This window comes from Phocoena sinus, chromosome 20 (genome assembly GCF_008692025.1).
Source record: "Phocoena sinus isolate mPhoSin1 chromosome 20, mPhoSin1.pri, whole genome shotgun sequence".
NCBI classification, from domain to species: Eukaryota; Metazoa; Chordata; class Mammalia; order Artiodactyla; family Phocoenidae; genus Phocoena; species Phocoena sinus.
The window spans coordinates 21,998,147-22,025,625 of record NC_045782.1 but is presented as its reverse complement, the minus strand read 5'-3'; the positions used below and the strand labels follow the sequence as shown (position 1 = coordinate 22,025,625).

General features: G+C 39.5%; 1 protein-coding gene across 2 annotated transcripts in view; it reads left to right on the top strand.

The window, feature by feature from the left end:
- Window positions 1-27,479, top strand: part of CA10 (carbonic anhydrase 10) — a 620,400-nt gene that overhangs the window by 114,293 nt on the left and 478,628 nt on the right. For both annotated transcript variants that reach the window (XM_032615887.1, XM_032615886.1), the window contains one exon: window positions 4,718-4,792. In XM_032615887.1, the coding sequence (XP_032471778.1) occupies window positions 4,718-4,792 (75 nt within the window). The remainder of the gene's footprint in view (window positions 1-4,717; window positions 4,793-27,479) is intronic.

Below are 27,479 nucleotides of genomic sequence, written 5' to 3'. Positions count from 1 at the left end.
TTGCGAAATTTTTTGTTCTAGTTCTGTGAAAAATGCCAGTGGTAGTTTGATAGGGATTGCATTGAATCTGTAGATTGCTTTGGGTAGTAGAGTCATTTTCACAATGTTGCTTCTTCCCATCCAAGAATATGGTATATCTCTCCATCTATTTGTATCATCTTTAATTTCTTTCATCAGTGTCTTATAATTTTCTGCATACAGGTGTTTCGTCTCCTTAGGTAGGTTTATTCCTAGATATTTTATTCTTTTTGTTGCAATGGTAAATGGGAGTGTTTTCTTGATTTCACTTTCAGATTTTTCATCATTAGTATATAGGAATGCCAGAGATTTCTGTGCATTAATTTTGTATCCTGCTACTTTACCAAATTCATTGATTAGCTCTAGTAGTTTTCTGGTAGCATCTTTAGGATTCTCTATGTATAGTATCATGTCATCTGCAAACAGTGACAGCTTTACTTCTTCTTTTCCGATTTGGATTCCTTTTATTTCCTTTTCTTCTCTGATTGCTGTGGCTAAAACTTCCATAACTATGTTGAATAATAGTGGTGAGAGTGGGCAACCTTGTCTTGTTCCTGATCTTAGTGGAAATGCTTTCAGTTTTTCACCGTTGAGGATGATGTTTGCTGTGGGCTTGTCATATATGGCCTTTATTATGTTGAGGAAAGTTCCCTCTATGCCTAACCAGCATTTCTTCAGTGCTCTTTATCTGGCTAGTCTCCAGCTCCTGTCCAAGGTGTTGCCAGCCACCAGCGCCTTCTTTCTGCTCCAAGCATCAGGGAGGCCCCCGCGCCCCCCGTCGTCGCCGCCCCGGCCGCCCGCGCCGTGGGGCCTCGGCAGCTAGCGGGTTGCGGGGCCAGGCACCTCGGGCCTCTATCTAATATTTTTTTATTATTGTTATTATTATGATTTAGTCATTGCTATGATCTAAATGATTAGATCAATTCCAGGAATACAAAGCCTAAAAAAACCTACTACTTTGTGTTTTTTTTTTTTTAATTTAATTTTATAAATTTGCGGGTTCTTATTAGTTATTTATTTTATACATGTTGGTGTATATATGTAAATCCCAATCTCCCAATTCATCCCACCACCACAACCACCACCACCACCACCACCACCACCACCACCACCACTTTCCCCCCTTGGTGTCCATACGTTTGTTCTCTACATCTGTGTTTCTACTTCTGCCTTGCAAATCGCTCATATACAATATTTGTTTTTCTCTTTCTGACTTACTTCACTCTGTGTGACAGTCTCTAGGTCCATCCACATCTCTACAAATGACCCAGTTTCGTTCCTTTTTATGTCTGAGTAGTATTCCAATGTATATATGTACCATATCTTCTTTATCCATTGATCTGTCGATGGGCATTTAGGTCGCTTCCATTTCCTTCCTATTGTAAATAGTGCTGCAATAAACATTGGGGTGCATGTGTCTTTTTGAATTATGGTTTTCTTGGGTATATGCCCAGTAGTGAGATTTCTGGATCATATGGTAATTCTATTTTTAGTTTTGTAAGGAACATTCATACTGTTCTCCATAGTGGCTGTATCAATTTACATTCCCACCAACAGTATAAGAGGGTTCCCTTTTCTCCACACCCTCTCCAGGATTTGTTGTTTGTAGATTTTCTGATGATGCCCATTCTAACCGGTGTGAGGTGATACCTCATTGTAGTTTTGAATTGCATTTCTCTAATAATTAGTGATGTTGAGCAGCTTTTCATGTGTCTTTTGGCCATCTGTATGTCTTCTTTGGAGAAATGTCTATTTAGGTCTTCTCCCCATTTTTGGATTGGGTTGTTTGTTTTATTAATATTGAACTGCATGAGCTGTTCATACATTTTGGAGATTAATCCTTTGTCCATTGATTCATTTGCAAATATTTTTTCTCATCTGAGGGTTGTATTTTTGTTTATAGTTTCCTTTGCTGTGCAAAAGCTTTTAAGTTTCATTAGGTCCCATTTGTTTATTTTTGTTTTTATTTCCATTACTCTAGGAGGTGGGTCAAAAAAGATCTTGCTGTGATTTATGTCAAAGAGTGTTCTTCCTATGTTTTCCTCAAAGAGTTTTATAATGTCCAGTCTTACATTTAGGTCTTTAATAGGTCTTTAATCCATTTTTTAAAAAACATCTTTATTGGAATATAATTGCTTTACATTGTTGTGTTAGTTTCTGCTGTATAACAAAGTGGATCAGCTATAGTGTACGTATTTCCCCATATCATCTCCCTCTTGTGTCTCCCTCTCACCCTCCCTATCCCACCCCTCTAGGTGGTCACAAAGCAACGAGCTGTTCTCCGTGTACTATGCAGCTGCTTCCCACTAGCTATCTATTTTACATTTGGTGATGTATATATATCAATGTCACTTCATCCCAGCTTGCTATTCTGCATCCCCGTGTCCTCAAGTCCATTCTCTATGTCTGTTTATTCCTGTCCTGCCCCTAGGTTCTTTTGAAACAGTTTTTTTTTAAAGATTTCATACATATGTGTTAGCATACGGTATTTGTTTTTCTCTTTCTGACTTACTTCACTCTGTATGACAGATTCTAGGTCCCTCCACGTCACTACAAGTAACTCAATTTCATTTCTTTTTATGGTGAGTAATATTCCATTGTATATATGTGCCTCTTATTCTTTATCCATTCTTTTGTCAATGGACACTTAGGTTGCTTCCATTTCCTGGCTATTGTAAATAGTGCTGCAATGAACATTGTGATACATGACTCTTTTGCATTATTGTTTTCTCAGGATTTATTCTTCTTATAGTTTAATTCAGAGATTTTTTGCTTTTTTGTGTCTCCTTCCAGTAGAATGTAAGTTTTTGGAAAATAGCAACTTTGTATTCTTGATTCTTAGAACACTACCTGACAATCACAGGACCTCAATAAATGTTTCAAGTGACAAATAATCAGTGGACACTAAAGTCCTGAAATTTAGGGAGAGGAGGGGCTACAGTGGAGGTAGAATGATAGGAGAAATTTACTGAAAGGAGTGAGAACTTGTAAGGCTTTGAGGATTGAGTAAGACTAGTCAATAAGTAGATAAAGATGGAATTCCAGAAAAAAAAAAAAAAGAGTAGAACAAGGGTGTGGAGAGAGCAATAAACATGGCCTCCTTAGGAAAAGCAGGTGAACAGAAATTTTGTGAAGATTATGACATCAGAATTTGTGGCAAATCCAAATTGCAGAGATTCTTGGAATCAGCAATGTTAGTAACTTTCCTTCTGTTGATTTTCAGCTCCAGCTACCTTTGAGCCTTTTAACCATGATCTCATTCTAAGTCTTTTGAGTGAAAGTAATATACGCTGTTCCATCACCATTTATTTCTTTCTTTATTTCCCAATGCAAATTTTGATGTCAGCTTGCTTGGGTCTGGCCCAGCGTGTAAGGTGATTCTAGGTTATACCCGTCTTCTGTGGTTGGAACTGCCACAACAACAAAAAGGAGTATAAAATTGAAATAGGTTTTCCTTACTATCAAAAGAAGGGCCTTTGCTATGTGTATTTCATCATCTGACAGTGATGACAGCATTTATTGTCAACACAATTTTTTTTATTAGACAGCTGGATTTTTCCCAGGGGCTGGTTGCACATCAAGTAAGGAAATCCGAATCCACAGACAAAGAGAAGCAGAGAACACAGTGGAAAATAAGGCTGCTTTCTGCTCACCCGTTTGTTCTGAGAAATTCTTAGTCAGCTCTCCACCCACTGGAAATCAGATGTAAACAACAACAAGATGATTATTGACGATCTGGCTGGGAGACGTTAAAATGGAAATGCAGTACTTATCTTGGTGCTCTAGCTCAGATAAACTACTGTAGTAGTATAGCAGAACTTTAAATGAGGTGCCTTTTAAATGTGCTGCCCTGTCTTTCCAAATTGCCAAGCAGTAGGTAGCCAGACTGGGAATTTGAAAACATATTATGTAAAATGTCTTTATTTTCTTCAATTCTAGTCTGTATTCAGTTCTAGCCTATATTTTGTAATTGATGGGCATCAAGTGGGCCCTGCTTAGGCTGACTGATTTTTGCAGGGTGAATCTGGATCATTCACAATGCATGTTAAAGAAAGCTAACGAAAACTCTACAGTTCCATCATTATAATAGACTTGATTCAGACGGTCTAATTATCTTGCTGCCTGCTAAAATCTTAAATAATTCCACATCTGAGTGAATGGGGTAGTTGAAGAAACAATGATTGGAGATGAAGAGAGAACAAAAAATTTTGCAACTCTCTTCATGGAACAGAGGCTTTCAGTGATACTTTTGTCAGTTGCAGTACTCAGCTATCCAGGGGCTTCTTTTTCCTTCTTCCTTTTAAATGATGTTTCTTGAATTGATGCTTCAGTCAGACTGATAGGTATTCCTTATATGGATGTGTGTGTGTATATGTGTATAGGGAGAGGTAAAGAAAAGAGGTGAGATAGAGGTAGAGATAAGTGACAGGGCAATTCAAATAGGCTTAAATACATACTTACTATTTCTCATCAGTAGAAATATCCTGAGTGTTTTTTATAAAACTTTATGACAGTATATTTACAGGTTAATAATCAGTTTGAAAATAACAAGGTGGTAGGCTGCTGTTACAGTTTGTAGTATGACTTATGGGTAGAAAAGAATTATTTTATGTGTAGTCAGTCTTCTTTCTTGGACAACATGGACACAGTACTTCTCTGCTTTCATCTTAGTCTGTTTTCTCTTTTGTTTTTGCTTTAGCTCAACAGAACTCACCAAAAATCCATGAAGGCTGGTGGGCATACAAGGAGGTGGTCCAGGGAAGCTTTGTCCCAGGTAAATGCACATTTATTACTTTATTTTTAAGAAAATAATTTGAGTGAAATGTAGTATTATTTCCAGAATCTTGCATTTGCTACATGGCATGGAATGTATTGCAAAAGGCATCATAGTCTGACTTATGTGTTAGATGAATCCTCCATCAAGAGAAAGTTTATTAAGTTAGTGGTAATTTAACCAAGACTACGTTTTTCCATCTGAGCTTACATCTTAATGTCCTTCCATCTACAGGTGGCTGTGTCAGGGAGAGGGCAAAGCAAGAGTCAGGGTTGAGGTTCTGTATGCTAAAATTTGGTTGAGAAAGAGTGATTTTTTAATGTTAATGAAACAGGAAGTCTGAAAACTAGCAATGAGGCTTGCTGGGATACACGCCGTCTCTGATGTCACTTCAGTAGCATTCACGGTCAGGACTTAGCAGATTGGGTCAAATACCAGGTAAAAAAGTCATAGGTAAAGTGGATGTTTTCAGCATGGGAGGAGAGAACTGAAGACAGGTTAAAGCCAGAAACATACCATAACATTAGTTTTGAGACAAGGTGGAGTGTCGTTGTCTTCCCCCACTACTCTTATCCCAATTATAGTCCTCAGTCTTCTGCTGCTTCAAGATTGTAGGGAAAGAGGAAAGAGAAAGAGCATGAATGTTAAAGAGAAGGATGGAAGGGAAGGCAGGTGAGATATTTCAAAGTATTTTTAACTGCTTATATGTGAGAGGGTAAGAGATAAAGCTCTCAAAAGGAGTCAATGTGGGGTTCCAAATCAGGCAATGAAAACAGAGGTCAAGTGTCAGTTGAGGTCTTTGTAGTTAGTGGCAAGTGGGAAGAGCGATGCCCCCAGGTCACCTGGTTCATTCTTGAATGCTATGTCTTCTTTTCCTGTTCTTCCATATAGTTCATTATATCAGCTGTGCAGAGCTAAGCAAGTTGCTAAACTCCTCTGAGCATCACACTTGTCTTTTGTATTGTGGGACATAAATACGTACCTTTGAAACTTTTCATTAAGAGGAAAGCAGGCATGGTGAGAGAGAGTGAATGACCCAGGGAAAAGCCAGTTGACTGCCAAATAGTTTCATAAATTGGTATTATTAACTTGATAAATTTATTATGATACATTTATGTCTTGGCCCAGTGGGCATAGAAACTGGGCTTGATTAATTCACCCAGATATGATCAAGTTTCTAATAATATTCTTATAATAATTTAATTGACACAGATGTGTTCATATGGCATGATATAGATATATAACATTTTATACTTACAATTGGGGGCATCCCTTTCCAATCGATAGAAGGTTGTGTATTTTTTACTGAGGAATCTTCTTCTCGTATTCAAGACATCCCAGAAATTACATTTATAATAATATTTTTATGTTCTGTGAATATTAAATTAGAGCAACAAAGGGCATTCTGCCAAATTATAAATCTTGCTAAACTAGTAATATTCTCCATAGTGACTGAAATGCTCATGGATAATACTGGATACATTCTGGAAAATTTTGCTTTTCTGCTCCACAGTTTTTTGACTTTTTCCCCTCTGTTGACACATTCTTCCTTTACATGTACTTAAGTCCCTATTTTGAGTTTGTTGTTGCTTCTAAGACAACCGCAGGAAAGAAGTTTTATCTTTCCTTTATATGCTGATTTAAAAGAATTTAAGTTTCCCTTATTTCAAGTTTTAAATGAGGTAATATGTATAAAACCATCTATATGGGAGCCAGTAAGGTGTGGAGTTATGAGCATGATCTCTGGAGTTGGACAGACCTGGAGCTGAGTCTGGACTCTATGGCTTCCTTCTGGTAGAACTGTCAGCAAGTCACCTACCAACTCTCATTCCCTCAGGTTCTTCATCTGTTAGAATGAAGATAAGGACCAAATCATCCTCACAAAGTTTTGTGAGGATTAAATTGCATAATGTAGGTAAAGTGTCTGGTACATCGTGTGAGTCAGTACCTGTAATCCTGTTGGCATTACTATCATTATTTTATCATAACAACATGACTGGATATTTGATACTTCTCTGTTTGAGAAAGGAAGAGAACTGTAAATTTAAAAATGTAATCATGCAAGTGAGGGTCTCTCATGATGCTAGAACATGGAAGGTGCTTAGTAAATGTTCCTTGAATTTGTAAGCTCAAAGTGTCTCCATACAGTGACCGCTGGAGAGGAAACTTCATCATTCTCTAGATTTAACAGTCCCAAAATTCTTTGGCTTCTTGGTAAAGAAGACTGGTATCTGATAATCTCAATTCCTAAACTTTTGGGAGTTTCAGATGTCTTTAAAATGATAAGAGTCATGAGAATTTGTGAATTAAGTAATTGGACCTTAGGCTCTAACATCTCACAGACTCCACATGACCCACTTTATCTGAATTGGTGCTTAGGCCAATGGTCCCTTTTTCTCTCATTATCATTACTGAATATAAGGTTAAGAATGTTCTTTACTTTGCCCTGGGATTTTTTTTCAGATTATCGATGTGTAAAAGAGAAGAGAATCTCTTATGACTAGATTATTTGGACAAGTTTTATTGTCCCATGAGCTTTTACTAGAGTGTCCGTAAATAATTATCAGTTGACGAAATAGTTGTGAATCTGTTACCTTAACAAAGCTTGTAGTAGATAAAAATACATGATTTCTACAGTGATGGCAAACACAAGGTTGATTTAGTGTCAGAATAGCCCACTTTGGTCAGTTCAGTAGTACTTAAGGAGTAGCCACCTGATACTGAGCACATGTGTGGGACTGTTGATAAAGAGCTAACTGATACATAGTTCTTATACAAGGATAAACCCACAGTCTAAAGAGGAAATAAAGCGATAAACCCATGACTTAGTATAAGGGCTGTAATAGGGTTTATAAGACATATAAAGGAGGCCATAAAGCATTGGGATTCAGCCTGCCTGGTGTTTAATAGATTTTGTTGTTTACTTGCTTAAATCTGTATCTTCATCCAGCATCACCCATAACCACCATCTGCCTTACAGACAGAGCACCAATTTTATTTGGGTGTTTACCTCCACATAGTCATGTGCTCAGGGAAGGAGACCTTCCCAGCCCCAGAAGGTTACTCTTGGCTATATCTACACCATGGTGATTTCAGCCTCTTTTTTTGACAGTGATTGATTTAGACGTCATGATGGCTACTTTTATGTGTCAACTTGGCTGACCCACAGTACCCAGATATCTGATCAAACATTATTCTAGACGTTTCTGTGAAGATATTTTTAAAATGAGATTAGCATTTATACTGGTTGACTCTGAGTAAAGCAGGTTACTCTCCATAATGTTGGTGGGCCTCATGCAATCAGTTGTGGGCCTTAAGAGAAAAAGGCTGAGGGAACTTGTGTTTCCAGAAGTTTTTGGCCTTCAGCTGCAACATCAACTGGGCCTCCAGGCTGCTGGCCTACCTTGAAAATTTCAGATTTGTCAGTCTCCATAATCATGTGAGCCCATTCCTTAAAATAAATTTCTCTCTCTGAAGAACCCCCCCCCCACACACACAAACACACACATTCTATTGGTTCTGTTTCTCTGGAACACCCTGACTAATACACTAACACAGATATGAACATATGATAAATAGTTCTCTCCATCACTTGTGACGGGAGTCCACTGAAAAAACTTGGGAACAAAAGCCACACTAAAGATGGCAGAACAGAAAGTTGGAAAGAACCAAGATCTTTTATGGGCCACTTGAGTATTGAATTAACCATGGAACTGCCTCAGCATTTTTTTTCTTGAGATAAAAAAAACATCTTGTTGTTGAAGCCACTTTGAGTCAGGCTTTCTGTTACTTGCAGCCCAAAAAATTCTTCAAGAGTCACATTTCTCAGTACAGAGCAGAAGGAAGGAAGGAAGTCTTGGGTCCTGACAATCTTCAGGATTATCCAAAGTGGATAAGGAGAAGAATGTGAGGATTATCAGGATAAACAGCACTGGCAAAGAGGAGTGAAAATTCACTGTGGGTTTGGGGAATGCTGGGTACCTCTGAGTCTCTAAAAGGCAGGGTACACAATAAGATGTGATGAATGAAGAGACCAGCAAGGTCATCAGGGGCCATGCTGTTAAATTCTTTGTGTTCCATGTTCAAGAGCTTAGGCACAGCTTTTTGGTTGTTTTGTTTTGTTCTGTTTTTTAAATAGAGGGATTATAAGACATTTTTAAGCTCTGGAGTGACACAATTAAATGTAAAATTTTAAAAGCCAGCTATGAGCCAAATGGTCATGGACATGACAAAATTACATATATTTACAGTGTAGCTATTGATGAAAAAGACCAGACGACTAGCATAAAAGATATACAACTAAAGGTGTAAAGAAGGAACCACAACAGGACAGGTAAAAAGGTCAGAGAAGCAGTATAGTCGAGACCCATACACCCAGGTGGGCCATCCACAAATGGGAGGATAATTATAGTTGCAAGGAGCATGGGATCCAAGCCCCACACTGGGCTCCCCAGCCTGGGGGTTCTGCACCATGAAGATGAGCCCCTAGAATGTTTGGCTTTGAAAGCCATCAGGGCTTACTTTTGGGAGAGTCAGAGGGCTGTGGGAAATAGAGACTCCACTCTTAAAAGGTCCACACAAAATCTCACACACTGCAGGACCCAGGAAAGAAGCAGTAATTTGAAAGGATTCTGGGTCATACCAACTTGCTGATCTTAGAGAGTCTCCTGGAGAGACAGAGGGTAACTGGAGCTCATCCTGGGAATATAGACACTGGTGGCAGTCATTTTGGGAATCTTGTTCTACCACAGTTACACTGATTCTGTCAAGCACTATTTTGGAGTCCTCTCTGTAGCTTATTAGTGCTGGAACTGTCCTCACCCACCAACAGGGTGGCTGCCTTAAAGCCCCCTGAGCCCACAGCCATTCCAGAACCCAGCTTTTACACCAGAGGACCCAGGACCCAGCATAAATAGCTCCAGACCAGCCTCACCAACCAGTGGACAGGCACCAACTCTGAGACCCCCTGGGCCCTGCAGCCAGAGACCCTGGGACCTGGATCCACCCACTAGCCCCAGGAACTGCTGGAGCTTTGAAATCAACCACTTTGTGACCCAGCCCTGCCCACCAGTGACTGGTAGCCTTGTCACAAGGCAGGGCTGGCAACCAACACACTCAGCCCATATAGGAGCACACTAGAGTATATAGCTCTGTTGACCAGAGGTGAGTGTGCTGCTGGGATACCTAGGACATCTTCCACAAAAAAGCCACTTCTCCACAATTGAGAAATGTAAACAACCTTCCAAATGCATAGAAATAAAAAGAGCAAATTAAGAAAAATTAGGCAACAGAGGAATATGTTCCAAATGAAAGAACAAAATAAAACCACAGAAAAACTAAGTGAAGTGGAGATAAGCAGTCTACCTAATAAAGAGTTCAAAGTAATAATCATAAAGATGTTCAAAGAACTTGAGAGAAGATTGGATAAACAGAGTGAGAAGTTAAACATTTTAACAGAGTTTAAAAATGTAAAGAAGAACCAGACAGAGCTGAAACATACAATATCTGAAGTAAAAAGTACACTAGAAGGAACCAACAGTAGAGTAGATGATACAGAGGAGCAATTCAGTGCATTGGAAGACAGAGAAGTGGAAATCATTGAAGCTGAACAAAAAGAGAAAAAAGAACAAAAAGAAATGAGGACAATTTAAAAGACTTTGGAAACAACATCAAGTGTACTGACATTCACATTATAGGAATCTCAGAAGGAAAAGAGAGAGAGAAAGGGACAGAGAACATATTTGAAAACATAAGAGCTGAAAATTTCCCTAACCTGGGAAAGGAAACAGACATCAAGGTTCAGGAAGCACAGAGAGTCCCAAACAAGATCAACTCAAAGGGGACTACATCAAGACACATTGTAATTAAAATGGCAAAAATTAAAGATAAAGAGAGAATAATAAAAGTGGACAGGGAAAAGCAACAAGTTACATACAAGGGAACACCCATAAGGCTATCAGCTGACTTTTCTGCAGGTCAGAAGGGAGTGGCACTATATATATATATATATATATATATATATATATATAGTGTGTGTGTGTGTGTGTGTGTGGTACACGGGTCTCTCACTGTCGTGGCCTCTCCCATTGCGGAGCACAGGCTTCGGATGCACAGGCTCAGTGGCCATGGCTCACGGGCCTAGCCGCTCCGCAGCATGTGGGATCTTCCTGGACCAGGGAACGAACCCGTGTCCCCTGCATCGGCAGGTGGACTCTCAACCACTGATCCACCAAGGAAGCCTGCAGATATATTTAAAGTGATGAAAGGAAAGCTGCAACCAGGATGGTGGAGCAGGGGCAGGGCAGACGGATGAGCACATGTATGTCTGAAGGAAAAGCAGTGGATGGAAGCTTCTCTGGTATGTAAAGCATCCTGTGAATTAAATTTTGGAGGCATTGGAATGAGTTGTTTCAAACATATACTTAGTGTGAGGTTACTGTTAGCTGTGCTGTTTACAGGGTAAACCAAGAATAAAGTAGCCAACCCCAGACTTCTGCCTGATGCAAAGTCTTGCATATGAAATGTCTACTAATACTCTCATTGGTAAAGGCAAATATATGGTAAATGAAATAAATAATGATTTTCTACATGATATAGGCACAATGATCAAGGTATCAATCCAAGAAGAAGATGAAATAATTAGAAATATATATGGTTCCAACATAGAAGCATCTAAATACATAAAGCAAATATTAACAGACATAAAGTGAGAAATTGGCAGTAACACAATAATATTGGGGACTTTTTTTTTTTTTTTTTTTGCTGCACACGGGCCTCTCACTGTTGTGGCCTCTCCCGTTGTGGAGCACAGGCTCTGGACGCGCAGGCTCAGCAGCCATGGCTCACAGGCCCAGCCGCTCTGCAGTATGTGGGATCCTCCCAGACCGGGGCACAAACCCATTTCCCCTGCATCAGCAGGTGGACTCTCAACCACTGTGCCACCAGGGAAGCCCAATATTGGGGACTTTAACACTTCACTTACATCAATGGACAGACCATCGAGATAGAAAATCATTAGGGAAACACTGACCTTAAATGACACATTAGACCAAATGAACTTAGTAGATGTGTGTAGAACTTTCCATCCAAAGCAGCAGAATACACATTCTTTTCAAGTGCACATGGAACAGTCTCCAGGATAGATCACATGCTGGGTGACAAAATAAGTTTAAGTAAATTCAAGAAAATTGAAATCATGTCAAACAGTTTTTTGGGTCACAATAATGTGAGACTAGAAATCAACTGCAAGGGAAAAGCAACAAATAGCATACAAGGGAATCCCCATAAGGTTAACAGCTGACCATTCAGCAGAAACTCTGAAAGCCAGAAGGGAGTGGCAGGACATATTTAAAGTGATGAAAGGGAAAAGGCTACAAACAAGTTTACTCTACCCAGAAGGATCTCACTCAGGTTTAACAGAGAAATTAAAACCTTTACAGAGAAGCAAAAGCTAAGAGAATTCAGCACCACAAAACCAGCTCTACAACAAATTCTAAAGGAACTTTATTAGGTCTGGTGGGTTTTTGCCTTGCTCCTTCATCTGCTGTGTGTTTCTCTGTCTTATTTTACTTAACTTTCTGTGTTTGGGGTCTCCTTTTTGCAGGCTGCAGGTTCGTAGTTTTCATTGTTTTTGGTGTCTATCCCCAGTGGCTAAGGTTGATTCAGTGGGTTGTGTAGGCTCCCTGGTGCAGGGGACTAGTACTTGTGTTCTGGTGGATGAAGCTGGATCTTGTCTTTCTGGTGGGCAGGTCCATGTCTGGTGGTGTGTAGTGGGGTGTCTGTGGCCTTATTATGATTTTAGGCAGCCTCTCTGCTAATGGATGGGGTTGTGTTCCTGTCTTGCTAGTTGTTTGTCATAGGGTGTCTTACACTGTAGCTTGCTGGTTGTTGAGTGGAGCTGGGTCTTTGCGTTGAGATGGAGATCTCTGGGAGATTTTCATCATTTGATATTACATGGAGCTGGGAGGTCTCTTGTGGACCAGTGTCCTGAAGTTGGCTCTCCCACCTCAGAGGCATAGCACTGACTCCTGGGTGCAGCACCAAGAGCCTTTCATCCACACAGCTAAGAATAAAAGGGAGAAAAAGTAGAAAGAAAGAATTAGTAGAAGGAAGAAAGAAAGAGAGAGAGAGAGAGAGAGAGAGAGAGAGAGAGAGAAAGAAAGAAAGAAAGAAAGAAAAAGAAAGAAGATGAAGTAAAATAAAATAAAATAGTTTTTAAAATAAAAAATAATTGTTAAGAAAAAATATTCTTTTTAAGTGATAAAAAGAAACAACAAAAAAATCCCAAAACAATGGAGAGACAGAACCCTAGGACAAATGGTAAAAACAAAGCTATACAGACAAAATCACACACAGAAGCATACACATACACACTCACAGAAAGACAAAAAGGGAAATATATATATATATATATATATATATATATATATATATATATCATTGCTCCCAAAGTCCACCTCCTCAATTTGGGATGATTCGTTGTCTCTTCAGGTACTCCACAGATGTAGGGTACATAAAATTGATTGTGGAGATTTAATCCTCTGCTCCTGAGGCTACTGCGAGAAATTTCCCTTTCTCTTGTTTGTTTGCATAGCTCCCAGGGTTCAGCTTTGGATTTGGACCCGCCTCTGCATGTAGGTCGTCTGAGGGCGTCTGTTCTTTGCTCATACAGGACAGGGTTAAAGGATGAGCTGATTCAGGGGCTCTGGCTTACTCAGGCTTGAGGGGAGGGAGGGGTACGGATGCAGGGCAAGCCTGTGGCGGCAGAGGCGGGTGTAATGTTGAACCAGTCTGAGGTGCACGGTGCGTTCTCCCAGGGAAGTTGTCCCTGGATCACGGGACCGTGGCAGTGGCAGGCACACAGTGTCCCAGGAGGGGAGGTGTGGATAGTGACCTGTGCTTCCTCACAGGCTACTTGGTGACTACAGCAGCAGGCTTAGCGTCTCATGCCCGTCTCTGGGGTCAGCACTGATAGCCATGGCTCATGCCCATCTCTGGAGCTCCTTTAAGCAGCACTTTTAATCCCCTCTCCTCGGTCACCAGGAAACAAAGAGGCAAGAAAAAGTCTCTTTTATCTTCGGCAGCTCCAGACTTTTTCCCAGACTCCCTCCCGGCTAGCTGTGGTGCACCAGCCCCCATCAGGTTGTGTTCACGCAGCCAATCCCAGTCTTCTCCCTGGGATCTGACCTCCGAAGCCCAAGGCTCCGTTCCCAGCCCCCACCTGCCCTGGCTGGTGAGCAGACAAGCCTTTCAGGCTGGTGAGTGCTGGTGGGCACTGATCCTCTGTGTGGGAATCTCTCCGCTTTTCCCTCTGCACCCCCATTGCTGCACTCTCCTCCATGGCTCCGAAGCTCCCCCCTTCTGCCACCCGCAGTCTCCACCCGCGAAGGGGCTTCCTAGTGTTTGGAATCCTTTCCTTCCTCACAGTTCCCTCCCACTGTTGCAGAACCGTCCCTATTCTTTTGTCTCTGTTTTTTCTTTTTTTTTTTGCCCTACCCAGGTACTTGGGGAGTTTCTTGCCTTTTGTGGGGTCTGAGGTCTTCTGCCAGTGTTCAATAGGTGTTCTGCAGGAGTTGTTACACATGTAGATGTGTTTCTGATGTATTTCTGGGGAGGAAGGTGATCTCCATGTCTTACTCTTCCACCATCTTGAAGCTCCTTCCTACCATACTGTTTTGATTACTGTAGCTTTGTAGTATAGTCTGAAGTCAGGGAGCCTGATTCATCCAGCCCCATTTTTATTTCTCAAGATTGCTTTGGCTCTTAAGGGTCTTTTGTGTTTCCATACAAATTGTGAATTTTTTTGTTTTACTTCTGTGAAAAATGTGATTGGTAGTTTGATAGGGATTGCATTGAATCTGTAGATTGCTTTGGGTAGTATAGTCATTTTCACAATATTGATTCTTCCAATCCAAGAACATGGTATAACTCTCCATCTGTTTGTGTCATCTTTAATTTATTTGATCAGTGTCGTAGTTTTCTGCATACAGGTCTTTGGCCTCCTTAGGTAGGTTTATTCCTAGTTATTTTATTCTTTCTGTTGCAGTTTTAAATGGAAGTGTTTCTTTAATTTCTTTTTCAGATTTTTCTTCATTAGAGTATAGGAATGCAAGAGATTTCTGTGCATTAATTTTGTTTCCTTCTAGTTTACCAAATTCATTGATTAGCTCTAGTAGTTTTGTGGTAGCATCTTTAGGATTCTCTATGTATACTATCATGTCATCTGCAAACAGTGACAGTTTGATTTCTCATTTTCTGATTTGGATTCCTTTTATTTATTTTTCTTCTCTGATTGCTGTGGCTAAAACTTCCAAAACAAAGTTGAATAATGGTGGTTAGAGTGGGCAGTCTTGTCTTGTTCCTGATCTTAGTGGAAATGGTTTCAGTTTTTCACCATTGAGGAAGATGTTGCTGTGGGTTTGTCATATATGGCCTTTATTATGTTGAGGTATGTTCTCTCTATACCTACTTTCTGGAGGGTTTTTTTTTATCATAAGTGAGTGTTGGATTTTGTCAAAAGCTTTTTCTGCATTTATTGAGATTATCATATGGTTTTCTCCTTCTATTTGTTAATATGGCTTATCACATTGATTGATTTGCATACATTGAAGAATCCTTGTATTCCTGGAATAAACCCCAATTGATCATGGTGTGTGATCCTTTTAATGTGCTGGTGGATTCTATTTCCTAGTATTTTGTTGATGATTTTGACATCTATCAGTGACATTTGCAATATCCATGATATTGGCCTGTAGTTTCCTTTATTTGTGGTATTTTTATGTGGTTTTGGTATAAGGGTGATGGTGCGCTTGTAGAATGAGTTTGTGAGTGTTCCTCCCTCTGCTATATTTTGGAAGAGTTTGAGAAGGTTAGACGTTAGCTCTTCTCTAAATGTTTGATAGAATTCTCCTGTGAAGCCATCCGGTCCTGGGCTTTGGTTTGCTGGAAGATTTTTAGTCACAGTTTCAATTTCAGTGCTTGTGATTGGTCTGTTTTTATTTTCTATTTCTTCCTAGTTCAGTCTCAGAAGTGTTGTGCATTTCTAAGAATTTGTCCATTTCTTCCAGGTTGTCCATTTTAGTGGCATAGAGTTGCTTGTAGTAATCTCTCATGATCTTTTGTATTTCTGCAGTGTCAGTTGTTACTTCTCCTTTTTCATTTCTAATTCTATTGAGTTGAGTCTTCTCCCTTTTTTTCTTGATGAGTCTGGCTAATGGTTTATCAATTTTGTTTATCTTCTCAAAGAACCAGCCTTCAGTTTTATTGTTCTTTGTTACTGTTTCCTTCATTTCTTTTTCAATTTTTTTCTGATCTAATATTTATGATTTCTTTTCTTCTGCTAACTTTCAGGTGTTTTTGTTCTGCTTTCTCTAATTCCATTACGTGTAAGGTTAGGTTGTTTATTTTAGATGTTTCTTGTTTCCTGAGGTAGGATTGTATTGCTGTAAACTTCCCTCTTAGAACGGCTTTTGCTGCATCCCATAGGTTTTGGGTCATCATGTTTTCATTGTCACTTGTTTCTAGGTGTTTTTTGATTTCCTCTTTGATTTCACCAGTGATCTTTTGGTTATTTAATAGTGCATCGTTTAACTTCCCTGTGTTTGTATATTTTACAGATTTTTTCCTGTAATTGATATCTAGTCTCATAGTGTTGTGGTCAGAAAAGTTACTTAATATGATTCCAGTTTTCTTAAATTTTCGAAGGCTTGATTTGTGACCCCAGATATGACCTTTCCTGGAGAATGTTACATGGGCACTTGAGATAAAAGTGTATTCTGTTGTTTTTGGATGGAGTGTCCTATAAATAGCAGTTAAGTCTGTCTTGTTTAATGTATCATTTAAAGCTTGTGTTCCTTATTTATTTTCATTTTGGATGATCTGTCCATTGGTGAAAGTGGGGTGTTAAAGTCCCCTACTATTATTTTATTACTGTTGTTTTCCACTTTTATGTCTGTTAGCATTTGCCTTATGTATTGAGGTGCTCCTAAGTTGGGTTCATAAATATTAAAAATTGTTATATCTTCATCTTGGATTTATCCTTTGATCATTATGTAGTGTACTTCTTTGTCTCTTCTCATAGTCTTTATTTTAATGTCTATTTTGTCTGATATGAGAATTGCTACTCCAGCTTTCTTTTGATTTCCCTTTGCATGGAATATCTTTTTCCATCCCCTCACTTTCAGACTGTATGTGTCCCTTGGTCTGAAGTGGGTCTCTTGTAGGCAGAATATATACAGTTCTTGTTTTCGTATCCATTCAACCAGTCTTTGTCTTTTGGTTGGAGCATTTAATCCTCCTTATTTACATTTAAGGTAATTATCAATATGTATGTTCCTATTACCATTTTCTTAATTGTTTTGGGTTTGTTATTGTAGGTCCTTTCCTTTTCTTGTGTTTCCTGCCTAGAGAAGTTCCTTTAGCATTTATTGTAAAGCTGTTTGGTGGTGTTGAATTCTCTTAGCTTTTGCTTGTTTGTAAAGGTTTTAATTTCTCACTCAAATCTTAATGAGTTCTTTGCTGGGTAGAGTAATTTTGCCTGTAGGTTTTTCCCTTTCATCACTTTAAATATGTCTTGCCACTCCCTTCTGGCTTCCAGATTTTGTGCTGAAAGATCAACTGTTAACCTTATGGGGATTCCCTTGTATGTTAATTACTGCTTTTCCCTTGCTGCTTTTAATATTTGTTCTTTGTATTTAATTTTTGATAGTTTGGTTAATATGTGTCTTGGTGTGTTTCTCCTTGGATTTATCCTGTATGGGACTCTCTGTGCTTCCTGAACTTGATTATTTCCTTACCCATATTAGGGAAGTTTTCAACTATATGTGTTCAAATACTTTCTCAGTCCCTTTTTTTTTTTTTTTTCTCTTCTTCTCCTGGGACCCCTATAATTTGAATGTTGGTGTGTTTGATGTTGTTCCAGATGTCTCTGAGGTTGTCCTTAATTCTTTTCATTCTTTTTTCTTTATTCTGTTCTGTGGTAGCTTTTTCCACTGTTTTATCTTCCAGGTCACTTATCTGTTCTCCTGCCTCAGTTATGCTGCTATTGATTCCTTCTAGAGAATTTTTAGTTTCATTTCTTGTGCTGTTCATCATTGTTTGTTTGCTCTTTAGTTCTTCTAGGTCCTTGTTAAACATTTCTTTTATGTTCTCCACTCCATTTCCAAGATTTTGATTATCTTTATTATCATTACTCTGAATTCTTCTTCAGATAGACTGCCTTTTTCCTCTTCATTTGTTTGGTCTGGTGCGTTTTTACTTTGCTCCTTCATCTGCTGTGGTTTTCTCTGTCTTCTCATTTTGCATAACTTACTGTGTTTGGTGTCTCCATTTTGCAGGCTGCAGGTTCGTAGTTCCCATTGTTTTTGGTGTGTGCTACCAGTGGCTAAGGTTCATTCAGTGAGTTGTGTAGGCTTCCTGGTGGAGGGGACTGGTGCTGGTATTCTGGTGCATGAAGCTGGATCTTGTCTTTCTGGTGGGAAGGACTATATCCTGTTGTGTGTTTTGGGGTGTCTGTGGCCTTATTATGATTTTAGGCAGCCTCTCTACTAATGGATGGGGTTGTGTTCCTGTCTTGCTAGTTGTTTGGCATAGTGTGTCCAACACTGTAGCTTGCTGGCTGTTGAGTGGAGCTGGGTATTAGTGTTGAGATGGAGATCTCTGGGAGAGCTTTCACTGTTTGATATCACACCTGGCTGGGAGGTCTCTGGTGGACAAATATCCTGAGCTCAGCTCTCCTACGTCAGAGGCTTGGGCCTGACACCCGACCAGAGCATCAAGATGCTGTTAGCCACACAGCTCAGAAGAAAAGGGAGGAAAAAAAAAATAATAATAAAAGGAAAGAAAGAAAAAATAAATAAAATAAAGTTATTAAAATAGAAAAAAATATTCAAAATAAAACCATTAAAAGTAATAAAAAAAGAAAGAGAGAAAGAAAGAAGAGAGCAACAATACTAAAAAACAAATCCTCCAATGATAACAAGTGGTAAAAACTATTGTAAAAAAAAAAAAAATCAGAATGGACAGTCAGAACCCTAGGATAAATCACAAAAGTGAAGCTATACAGACAAAATCACACAAAGAAGCATACACATACACACTCACAAAAAGAGAAAAAGGAAAAATATATATATATATATAAATAAAAAAAGGAATAGAGCAACCAAATCAATAAACAAATCTACCAATTATAATAAGTTCTAAATACTAAACTAAGATAAACATACAACCAGAGACAAATTACTTGCAGAAAGCCGACCCCAAGTCTACAGTTGCTTCCAAAGTCCACTGCCTCAATGTTGGGTTGATTCATTGTGTATTCAGGTATTCCAGTGATGCCGGGTACATCAAGTTGATTGTGGAGATTTAAGCTGCTGCTCCTGAGGCTGCTGGGAAAATTTCCCTTTCTCTTCTTTGTTCACACAGCTCTTGGGGTTCAGCTTTGAATGTAGCTCTGCCACTGCATGTAGGTCGTCTGAGGGTGTCTGTTCCCCACCCAGACTGGACAGGGTTAAAAGAGTGGCTGATTATAGGGCTCTGGCTCACTCAGGCTTGGGGGAGGGAGGGGTACGGGATGTGGAGTGAGCCTGCAGCGGCTGAGGCTGATATGACGTTGCAACAGCCTGAGGTGAGCCGTGTATTCTCTCAGAAAAATTGTCCCTGGGTCACGGGACCCTGGTAGTCATGGACTGCACATTCTCCCAGAAGGGTGGTGTGGATTTTGACCTGTGCTTGCACACAGGCTTCTTGTTGGCTGTAGCAGCAGCCTTAGTATTTCATGCCCATCTCTGGGGTCCGCACTGATAGCCGTGGCTCGCTTCCATCTCTGGAGCTCATTTAGGCAGTGTTCTGTATCCCCTCTCTTCATGCATCCTGAAACAATTGTCTCTTGCCTCTTAGGCAGTTCCAGAGTTTTTCCCTGACTACCTCCTGGCTAGCTCTGGCGCACTAGCTCCCTTCAGGCTGTGTTCACACAGCCAACCCCAGTCCTCTCCCTGGGATCTGAACTCTGAAGCCCGAGCCTCAGTTCCAGCCCCCACCTGCCTCGGCGGGTGAGCAAACAAGCCTCTCAGGCTGGTGATTGCTGGTCGGCACTGATCCTCTGTGCGGGAATCTCTCTGCTTTGCCCCCTACATCCCTGTTGCTGTGCTCTCCTCCGTGGCTCTGAAGAATCCCCCCCCCCTTCCCACATCTCCGCCAGTGAAGGGGCTTCCTAGTGTGTGGAAACTTTTCCTCCTTCATAGTTCCCTCCCTGAAGTGCAGGTCCCATCCCTATTCTTTTGTCTCTCTTCTTCCTTTTGCCCCACCTAGGCATGTGTGGAGTTTCTTCCTTTTGGGTAGTCTGAGGTCTTCTGCCATAATTCAGTAGGTGTTCCTGTAGGAGTTGTTCCACATGTAGATGTAGTTTTGATGTATTTGTGGGGAGGAAGGTGATCTCCATGTCTTACTCCTCCACCATCTTGAAGGTGCCCCCCAGTGCTTCTTATGCTTCCCCACATTCATAGACACTATATCAGCTATTATCTCATTTCCAGTTCATGTCATTTTCATGTTTTTAATACCCAGAACCTAACACAGCACCTAAGATATGGTTAGAACTTCATACAGACTTTCAGAACAAATAAGATTTTGATTGAAGCACCAGTTCCCTCCCTTACTGGCTTTATAACCTCATGTAGGTCATTGAATCAATATATCTGGCATTATTCTCCTTTTGTATAAAATAAAGAAGTTGAATCATAGGGGTGGTTCCCCAAGTGTACTCTCTGGACCAGCAGCATCAGGACCACCTAGCAACTTGTTGGAAATGCAAATTCTCAGGCTCCCAGACATGCTGAATCACAATCTCTGGGATTGGGGCCCTGAAACCTGTGTTTATAATAAACCCTCTAGGTGATTCTGATGCATGGTATCATTTAAAAACTGCTAGACTGGGGTTGTAAAACTGTGGCCTGTGGACCCACAGGGCAAGTCCCACCCAAGGCTTGTTTTTGTACAGGAAAGTTCTGCTAATCTCTACATTAAATGATATGATCACTGAGGTGCCTTCCAGTTCTATGATTCCTTGGTTATGAGTACAGTGTCTTATCCCTGATTGACAGGGGACTGCCAGTCAGGGGACCTGGGTTCTAGACCATCTGTTTCTACCTTGTTGTAATGTACATTAAGTTATTTCTCCTCTCCGAAGCTCAGTTTTCTCATCCTGAAAAATGACATTAGGGTAAGGTTACTGAGTCAGTCAGAATCCAGTTAGGAAAAGAGAAACCATGCCAGCTATCTCAAACAATAGGAATTTAACATGGGGAATTGGGGTACACAGCTGTTTGAAAGCTGAAAGCAGAAAAAGGGAGAGCCAAGGCAACTTGGCAGGAATAAAATCCAAAGCAGCTCCCACCTTTAGAACTTGGGGAGCAGAAAGGAAGAGGCCACTAAGAATTTGGGAATTGGAAGGTGGGCCCTGAAGGACTATAACTTAAACCTCTAAGGTGACAGCATTACAAGCTGCTGCTCATACTCCTAAGAAGGTGATTTCCTGTGGCTGGTACTTGAGAATACACAGCTTTATGGTTTCTTGGATTAATAAAAGTGTGTGGCCCAGTAAATGCTTGAAATATCAAGGAAGCTGTGGCCCACCTGATACTAAGATAGCATGGCAGGGTGGGGGTGTGTGTGCAGCTCCGTAGCTGTAGACTGCAATGGGGTGGTATTCCAGTGAGGGAGGTGAGACCTTGTAGACCAGACCTGGGATTGGTGGGAAAAGCTGAAAACTAGAGTCATAATTACTTTTTGCTGCTGGTACAGTAAAGTTGACAAGTACTGAAGCTGGAAAGGGGCCCTTTCTCCCTTCCTCCCAACTTCCAGATTCCCACCAATGTCTTTCACTGGCAGAACCTGACATGAAGATAGCCAGAAAGGAGATAGGAAATGCAGCATATAGAGTTCCAGCCCCAGCATCACAGAACAGAGAATAGAAGGGGGAAAGGAGGGATTTGGAGCTGAGAGACAGGCAAATAACAAGCACAGTCAGTCTGATGATCTCCCAGGTCCCTCTGTACTTGAGGAATTGCATTATATAAACATATTGGTTACATAGATATGCCATGGATCCATGCATTACTTTTTCACCCACTTCAGGTGTTATGGGACATGACCATCCTTTGAGAGTGATATTTATCATGACCTCTAATATCATGGCTCTGAAAGGGCCTGTTTTACTCCCGGAATGTTTTAGGTTGAAAGAAGAATAAAAATAATGCACTTTTTTTTTTTTTTTTGAGCAACAGTTATGTCCCAGACATTGTTTCCCAATACAAAGATAACTAATGGATTGAATTTTACTCCTTTCAAGAATGTCCTTTAATAAAAGCATTTTCCCCTAGGAAATATTATTAATAAAAGTTGCTTTTCCTCTAGGCTACCTCCCTAATCCCATCTTCCATCAACACCCATCCAGGCTATCCTGTTCTCTACCTACTTGAGCTGTACACTAGACTAATTGTTTGTTTTTATTTAACAAAGCATAGCTCTTACTTTGTGTTCTAAGAGCTTTTCAAACACTAATTCATTCAGTCCTCATAGCAATCCCATGATGTGTGTGTTGTTATTAGATGTATTTTACAGGTGAGGAGTTGAGACTTGAAAAAGCCAAGCCATTTTCCTAAGGTCACACACTGATGAAATGGGAGAGCCAGGATTTTGACTCAGTCTGGTTTCAGACCCTTCTGATCACCATACTCAATTATGGTGTACTGGTGTACTATCGTGTAACCGTCACCCAGCTCTGCCACATCTGAAAATGCTGCCATATTTTCTCATGTCTCTCTCTCTTCTAAGAAGTAAAGCTGCAATTATAGTTAGAGCCATCTGTGTACCTCTCCTTAATCATTTTTTATTTCTTTCCTACCTAGAGCAAACCACTATCCAACATTTTGTATTCTCATGTAAACTTTTTATCGTATACTTTTACTATAATTTTATATATGTATCCAGTAAACAATTTAAAGCATTATTTCCAAGGTGTTAATCCTTATTGGTATGATGTCCTATAATACATATCCTTCTACAGATTTTTTGTTTTTGTTTTTTTCCATTCAACATGTTTCTGAGATTTATTTATGTTGGTAGATTCACTGGGTTTTAGTTCATTTAACTGCTGAATAGTAGTCCATTATATGGATTTATTACAATTTATTTTCCATTCTGCTGTTGATAAACATTTAAGTTATTTCTAATTTTTCACTGTTACAAACAATCTACAGTAAACCTTCTCTATTTCTTCTTGGGCACACATGTCAATTTGTATTATTTCTGGATTATAGGGTATACACATTTTCAGTTTTACTAGGTACTTCCATAGTGTTCTCCAAATTGGTTGCACTCATATGAGGAGTTAGTACATATCTTTATCAGGCTTTTGCATTTTCTCAGCGTGATGGGGGCTGAAATGGCATCTCCTTGTTGCTTTCTTTGAGTTCAAACAAGTATGAGCCACATGATGCAATTTTACTGTTTCACATCTCTGTGCTTGCTATTTCATGTTGCCTAGAATGTTTTCCTGTTTCTTCCCTTCGAAATATCTATTTTTCTTTCATTACCCTAACTCAAACATTCCTCTTAGCTTCTAGTGATCCATGGTCTTCCAAACACATTTTGCTGCTTTCTATTTTTTGTTCCACAGCACTTTGATCTTAACAGAAGGATAATGTTTATGTCAGTTGTCCTTGCATAATTATTAATAGTGCCCTTTTGTTCTCAAAAGTGACCCAGTTTGGACAATGAATCAATAGTGACCTCCTTGATATTAACTCCATTATGGCTTATATCGTAGTTTTTATTTATGTTTCGGTATGCAGGCCTCTCACTCTTGTGGCCTCTCCCGTTGCGGAGCACAGGCTCTGGACGCGCAGGCTCAGCGGCCATGGCTCACGGGCCCAGCCGCTCCGCGGCATGTGGGATCTTCCCGGACCGGGGCACTAACCCGTGTCCCCTGCATCGGCAGGCGGACTCTCAACCACTGCACCACCAGGGAAGACCTATCGTAGTTTTTTGACATCACATATTTGCCCATTTATCCCCCTTGAAAATCTAAGGTCTCCTAGACCACTCCTTTGTCATCTAGAAAAGTTTTTAGCCACTTATGATTTATTATCTTTTAATGGAACCTGACTTGGCTCAAACCCACCTTCTTCTTGCAAGGAAAAAATGTGAAGAACTCTATGTAGCAGGTTTATTCCATTTTCTTATTAGCACTCTGCCAAGAGCAAGACATCATGAAGTCAATAACTAAAGTAAAAGAATGAGACTGCTTTATGTTTTTGCTTCAAGTTTTACTTGAGAGTTTAGTTTCACAAGATAATTAGAATAAGCCATTGTGTTTCTAGCATGTTAAAAAAGATACAATGCCTTATGTTTAGAATTATTTAGGAAGCTATCAAGTAGACCTATGCAAACAGGGAATTTCTCTTCAAAGAAAGTGCAAAGTGAAAATGATAATAATAAAATGGTATTGATAGCCTTTGGTTGCCATGGAAATGCTAGTTCACCCACTCCTGCTAGGTACTGTGGTTCATTTCACTATATTAGGTGTAGTAGAAAATCACATATCCACTTTTATTGTTTCATGGGCTGTAGTGGTAAGCATAGAAATATGCATTTAATTTTGTGCATTGACATGACCTCCCTGTTGGGTTTAGAAGGCAGAATGTCAGTGCTCTAAACTTAATCCATTTTATTTGCATGTATGAGATTTGAGATGTTTGCTGTGCCCATGATGGCTCCTGTATTTTTCAGAGTGCTTACTATTTTAAATTCCTGCCCTTCTGTTAAAACTTTGTATTGCACTGAAAATGTGTTCACAGCAGTTATATCACAAAGATTGTAAGGGAGTCACAAATTCTCAATTTCTAATATTTTTCAACTTTATCAGTTTGTTCTACCATTCAATTAGTGGATTGAGCAAGTTAGTGCAAAGGGGGATTTGGGGGGTTGGGAGGAAAGACAATAGTATTTATTGAACCCATGATATGACCAAAGAACTGTGTGAAGAACTTTACAATTATTTTTATGTTCAATCCTTAAGACATTAGAAACCGTTGATTTTTTTTAAAAAATATTTTTAAAAACCCAGTATTAGAGAAGGGAGGTGATTTTCATATACTCCTTCATATGATTAGTGACAAAATCCAGTGTCATTCCCAACATATGGTGGTAACTGGTAAAAAATATGTATTTTTTAAAAAGATAGAAATTTATATTATTGGGTACAGTTAAGCAAATTTATTTATGCTTTGCATTTTCCGGAGTTGGAGTCATTGTCAGACACAATTATAAGCCAAATATTTTATTTTACTTTGCTCATGTCTTGATGTGTATCTGAGGACTGCATATGTGGAGTAGACACAGAAGTGGAATCCAGTTTGTATCCCTTTGCTTCCATGTGACTTCTCAGTTCCCATAGGACTAAGGCAAGTTTGCTTTGTCATTCTGAATATTCTCACCTCTTCCCTTCCACAGGGACTGCCTCATAGTACACACTCTTTTTCAATTCATTCCATTAATGTTATTCAACAGTTTTGAAACTCATCATTAAGGCAGAAAGGTCAACAGGCCCTACTGCATGATCTTTAAAGGCTGATAATGTCAAGATAAATGCTTTCTCTTAAATCTGTTTTTAAAGGCCAGAATCATGCATGCATCTCTGGGAGAGGATAATGACATCAAAATTATTACCAGGAGCCAATCCCTGTAATCATGGGTGCCAGCTAGGATTTATTGCTCAGTTGGACAAAAGCCTCTGCCACCAAAAGCCTATTGTTCATCCTTGGTGGACTTAATTTTAGGGTATGAAGGGTAAGTCATGGCTCTATACCCTGCAACAAAATGGTATGTTCTCTACGGAAGTGAACAGATGCGTTTACTTGACATAATAATTTTTGACTTTACAAAAAGTCTTTCTCTCTTAGAGTATACATATAAAATGTGTAAGATAAATACACATGTAATGTTGTGATACAATAAATTATAAAATAAATCCACTTTTTAGTTCAGCCACATGGCTTTTTCATACTTGGACATAAAATCAAACCTACGGGTAAGGAGTTGTAAGTTTCTTAGAAACATTTGTGATCAGGTTTCAATGGCTCATTCTTCTCAATATTTTTGCTTCCCTTCAGAGATTCAGATTCAAGGTGACTGAAGTGCCCACTGTTGGCCAGACACCATGCCAGGTACTTTGTATCTCACTCTCCCACAGTAATGACATGAATATTACTTATAGGATAGGGTAGGAATATATGGTATTTCTTAGATGAGAAACAGATGAGGCCTTGAGAGGTTGAGAACTTTTTATGGTGATTTAGGCCTTTCAACTCCCAAGTCCTTTTCTCTGTTATTGCACCTCTGCTTCAATCTTAACAGGATTATTGTCAAGGTAAGGCTACATGATATTCTAAATCAGTGCTGCTCATCCTAGAATCAGAAAGAGCACTCAAAAGTTGTTTGAATATGGTTGGATTTGTTGACCAAAGGATATTTTGAGGATCATCTTTTGAATAGTTAAACTTAAATGATAATTATCCATTTCCTATTATGGTCATACCTAAATTAAGCAAGACAGAGGTCCAGGAAGCCTAACTGGGTCCCTTCTATTTCTTGGGATAGAGGAGACGAGAGAAGGAAAGACTTGAGAGAGCAATCCTCAGCAATGAATAAACAGAAAAGAACACAATTAAGTTACTGAAGATGTTTGTTTACCAGTGAAAAACCTTATACCCTGACGTGTGTGGGCTATTACAGCACCCTCAAAAGGAATTATCCAGTAGTTCTAAAGAATATAAATGAACAGGGTTGGGTGTGTGTGTGTAAAACTGAAGAAAATATGTTCTCCAGGCCACCAGCTGGGAAGAGTTTTAGTGAGCAGCTATGTGGAAAAAATGATAACAAAATGTAAAAGTTAGCCTTAGACTCTTCATGGCCCTAAAGGTCATGTCATCAAAGCAGAAGTTTCATGGGCACCCAAAGAGCTGGAATTTTGTGGATTTACATTAGAGAAGTGGACAGCCTATCTCATTCAAGGTTATGTCCACAGTCTTCTCTTGACTAGCACTGCCCCTTTGCAATGCAGTGGTTCCCTTCTAATACCCAAGTATTAACCTTAGTTGCTTTTATGGGTTCTAAAGCCAGCCCAAGGCAATGGCTGCCAACATTTACTAGTGATATAATTGGCTGATAGAATCTTATTCCAGGAGAGACATACCGCTGAAATCTTAAATGGTAACTTCAGTTGTACCTTATAAAATACCAAAGATGTGCCCTTAAAATTTGGCTTTGTGTAAATCATTGATTTTTCAATTCCAATTTTACTGAAATGTTACAAAGCATGAAACATATTGAAGAAGTGTCTTTTTAATGCAATCCAGAATAGTTCTGTGAAAGATAAAATCACCTATTGCTATACTTTTTTTTCTGGTAGCATTTGCATATACTAGGTTTGCTTAAAAGCAAGAGCACACTGGTTGTCAGTTTCACTGTTAGTAAATACTGACTCCACATCTATGTTTCCTTCCTAAAAAATTGGGATTGTAAGATTTTGGCCAAATATAACTCTGCAGCCTCTGCATTTTGTTAATAACACCATAATACCCCATGGGATTTTTAGCACCATCGTTAAGAGGAGCTCTCCTGGTTCTCACCT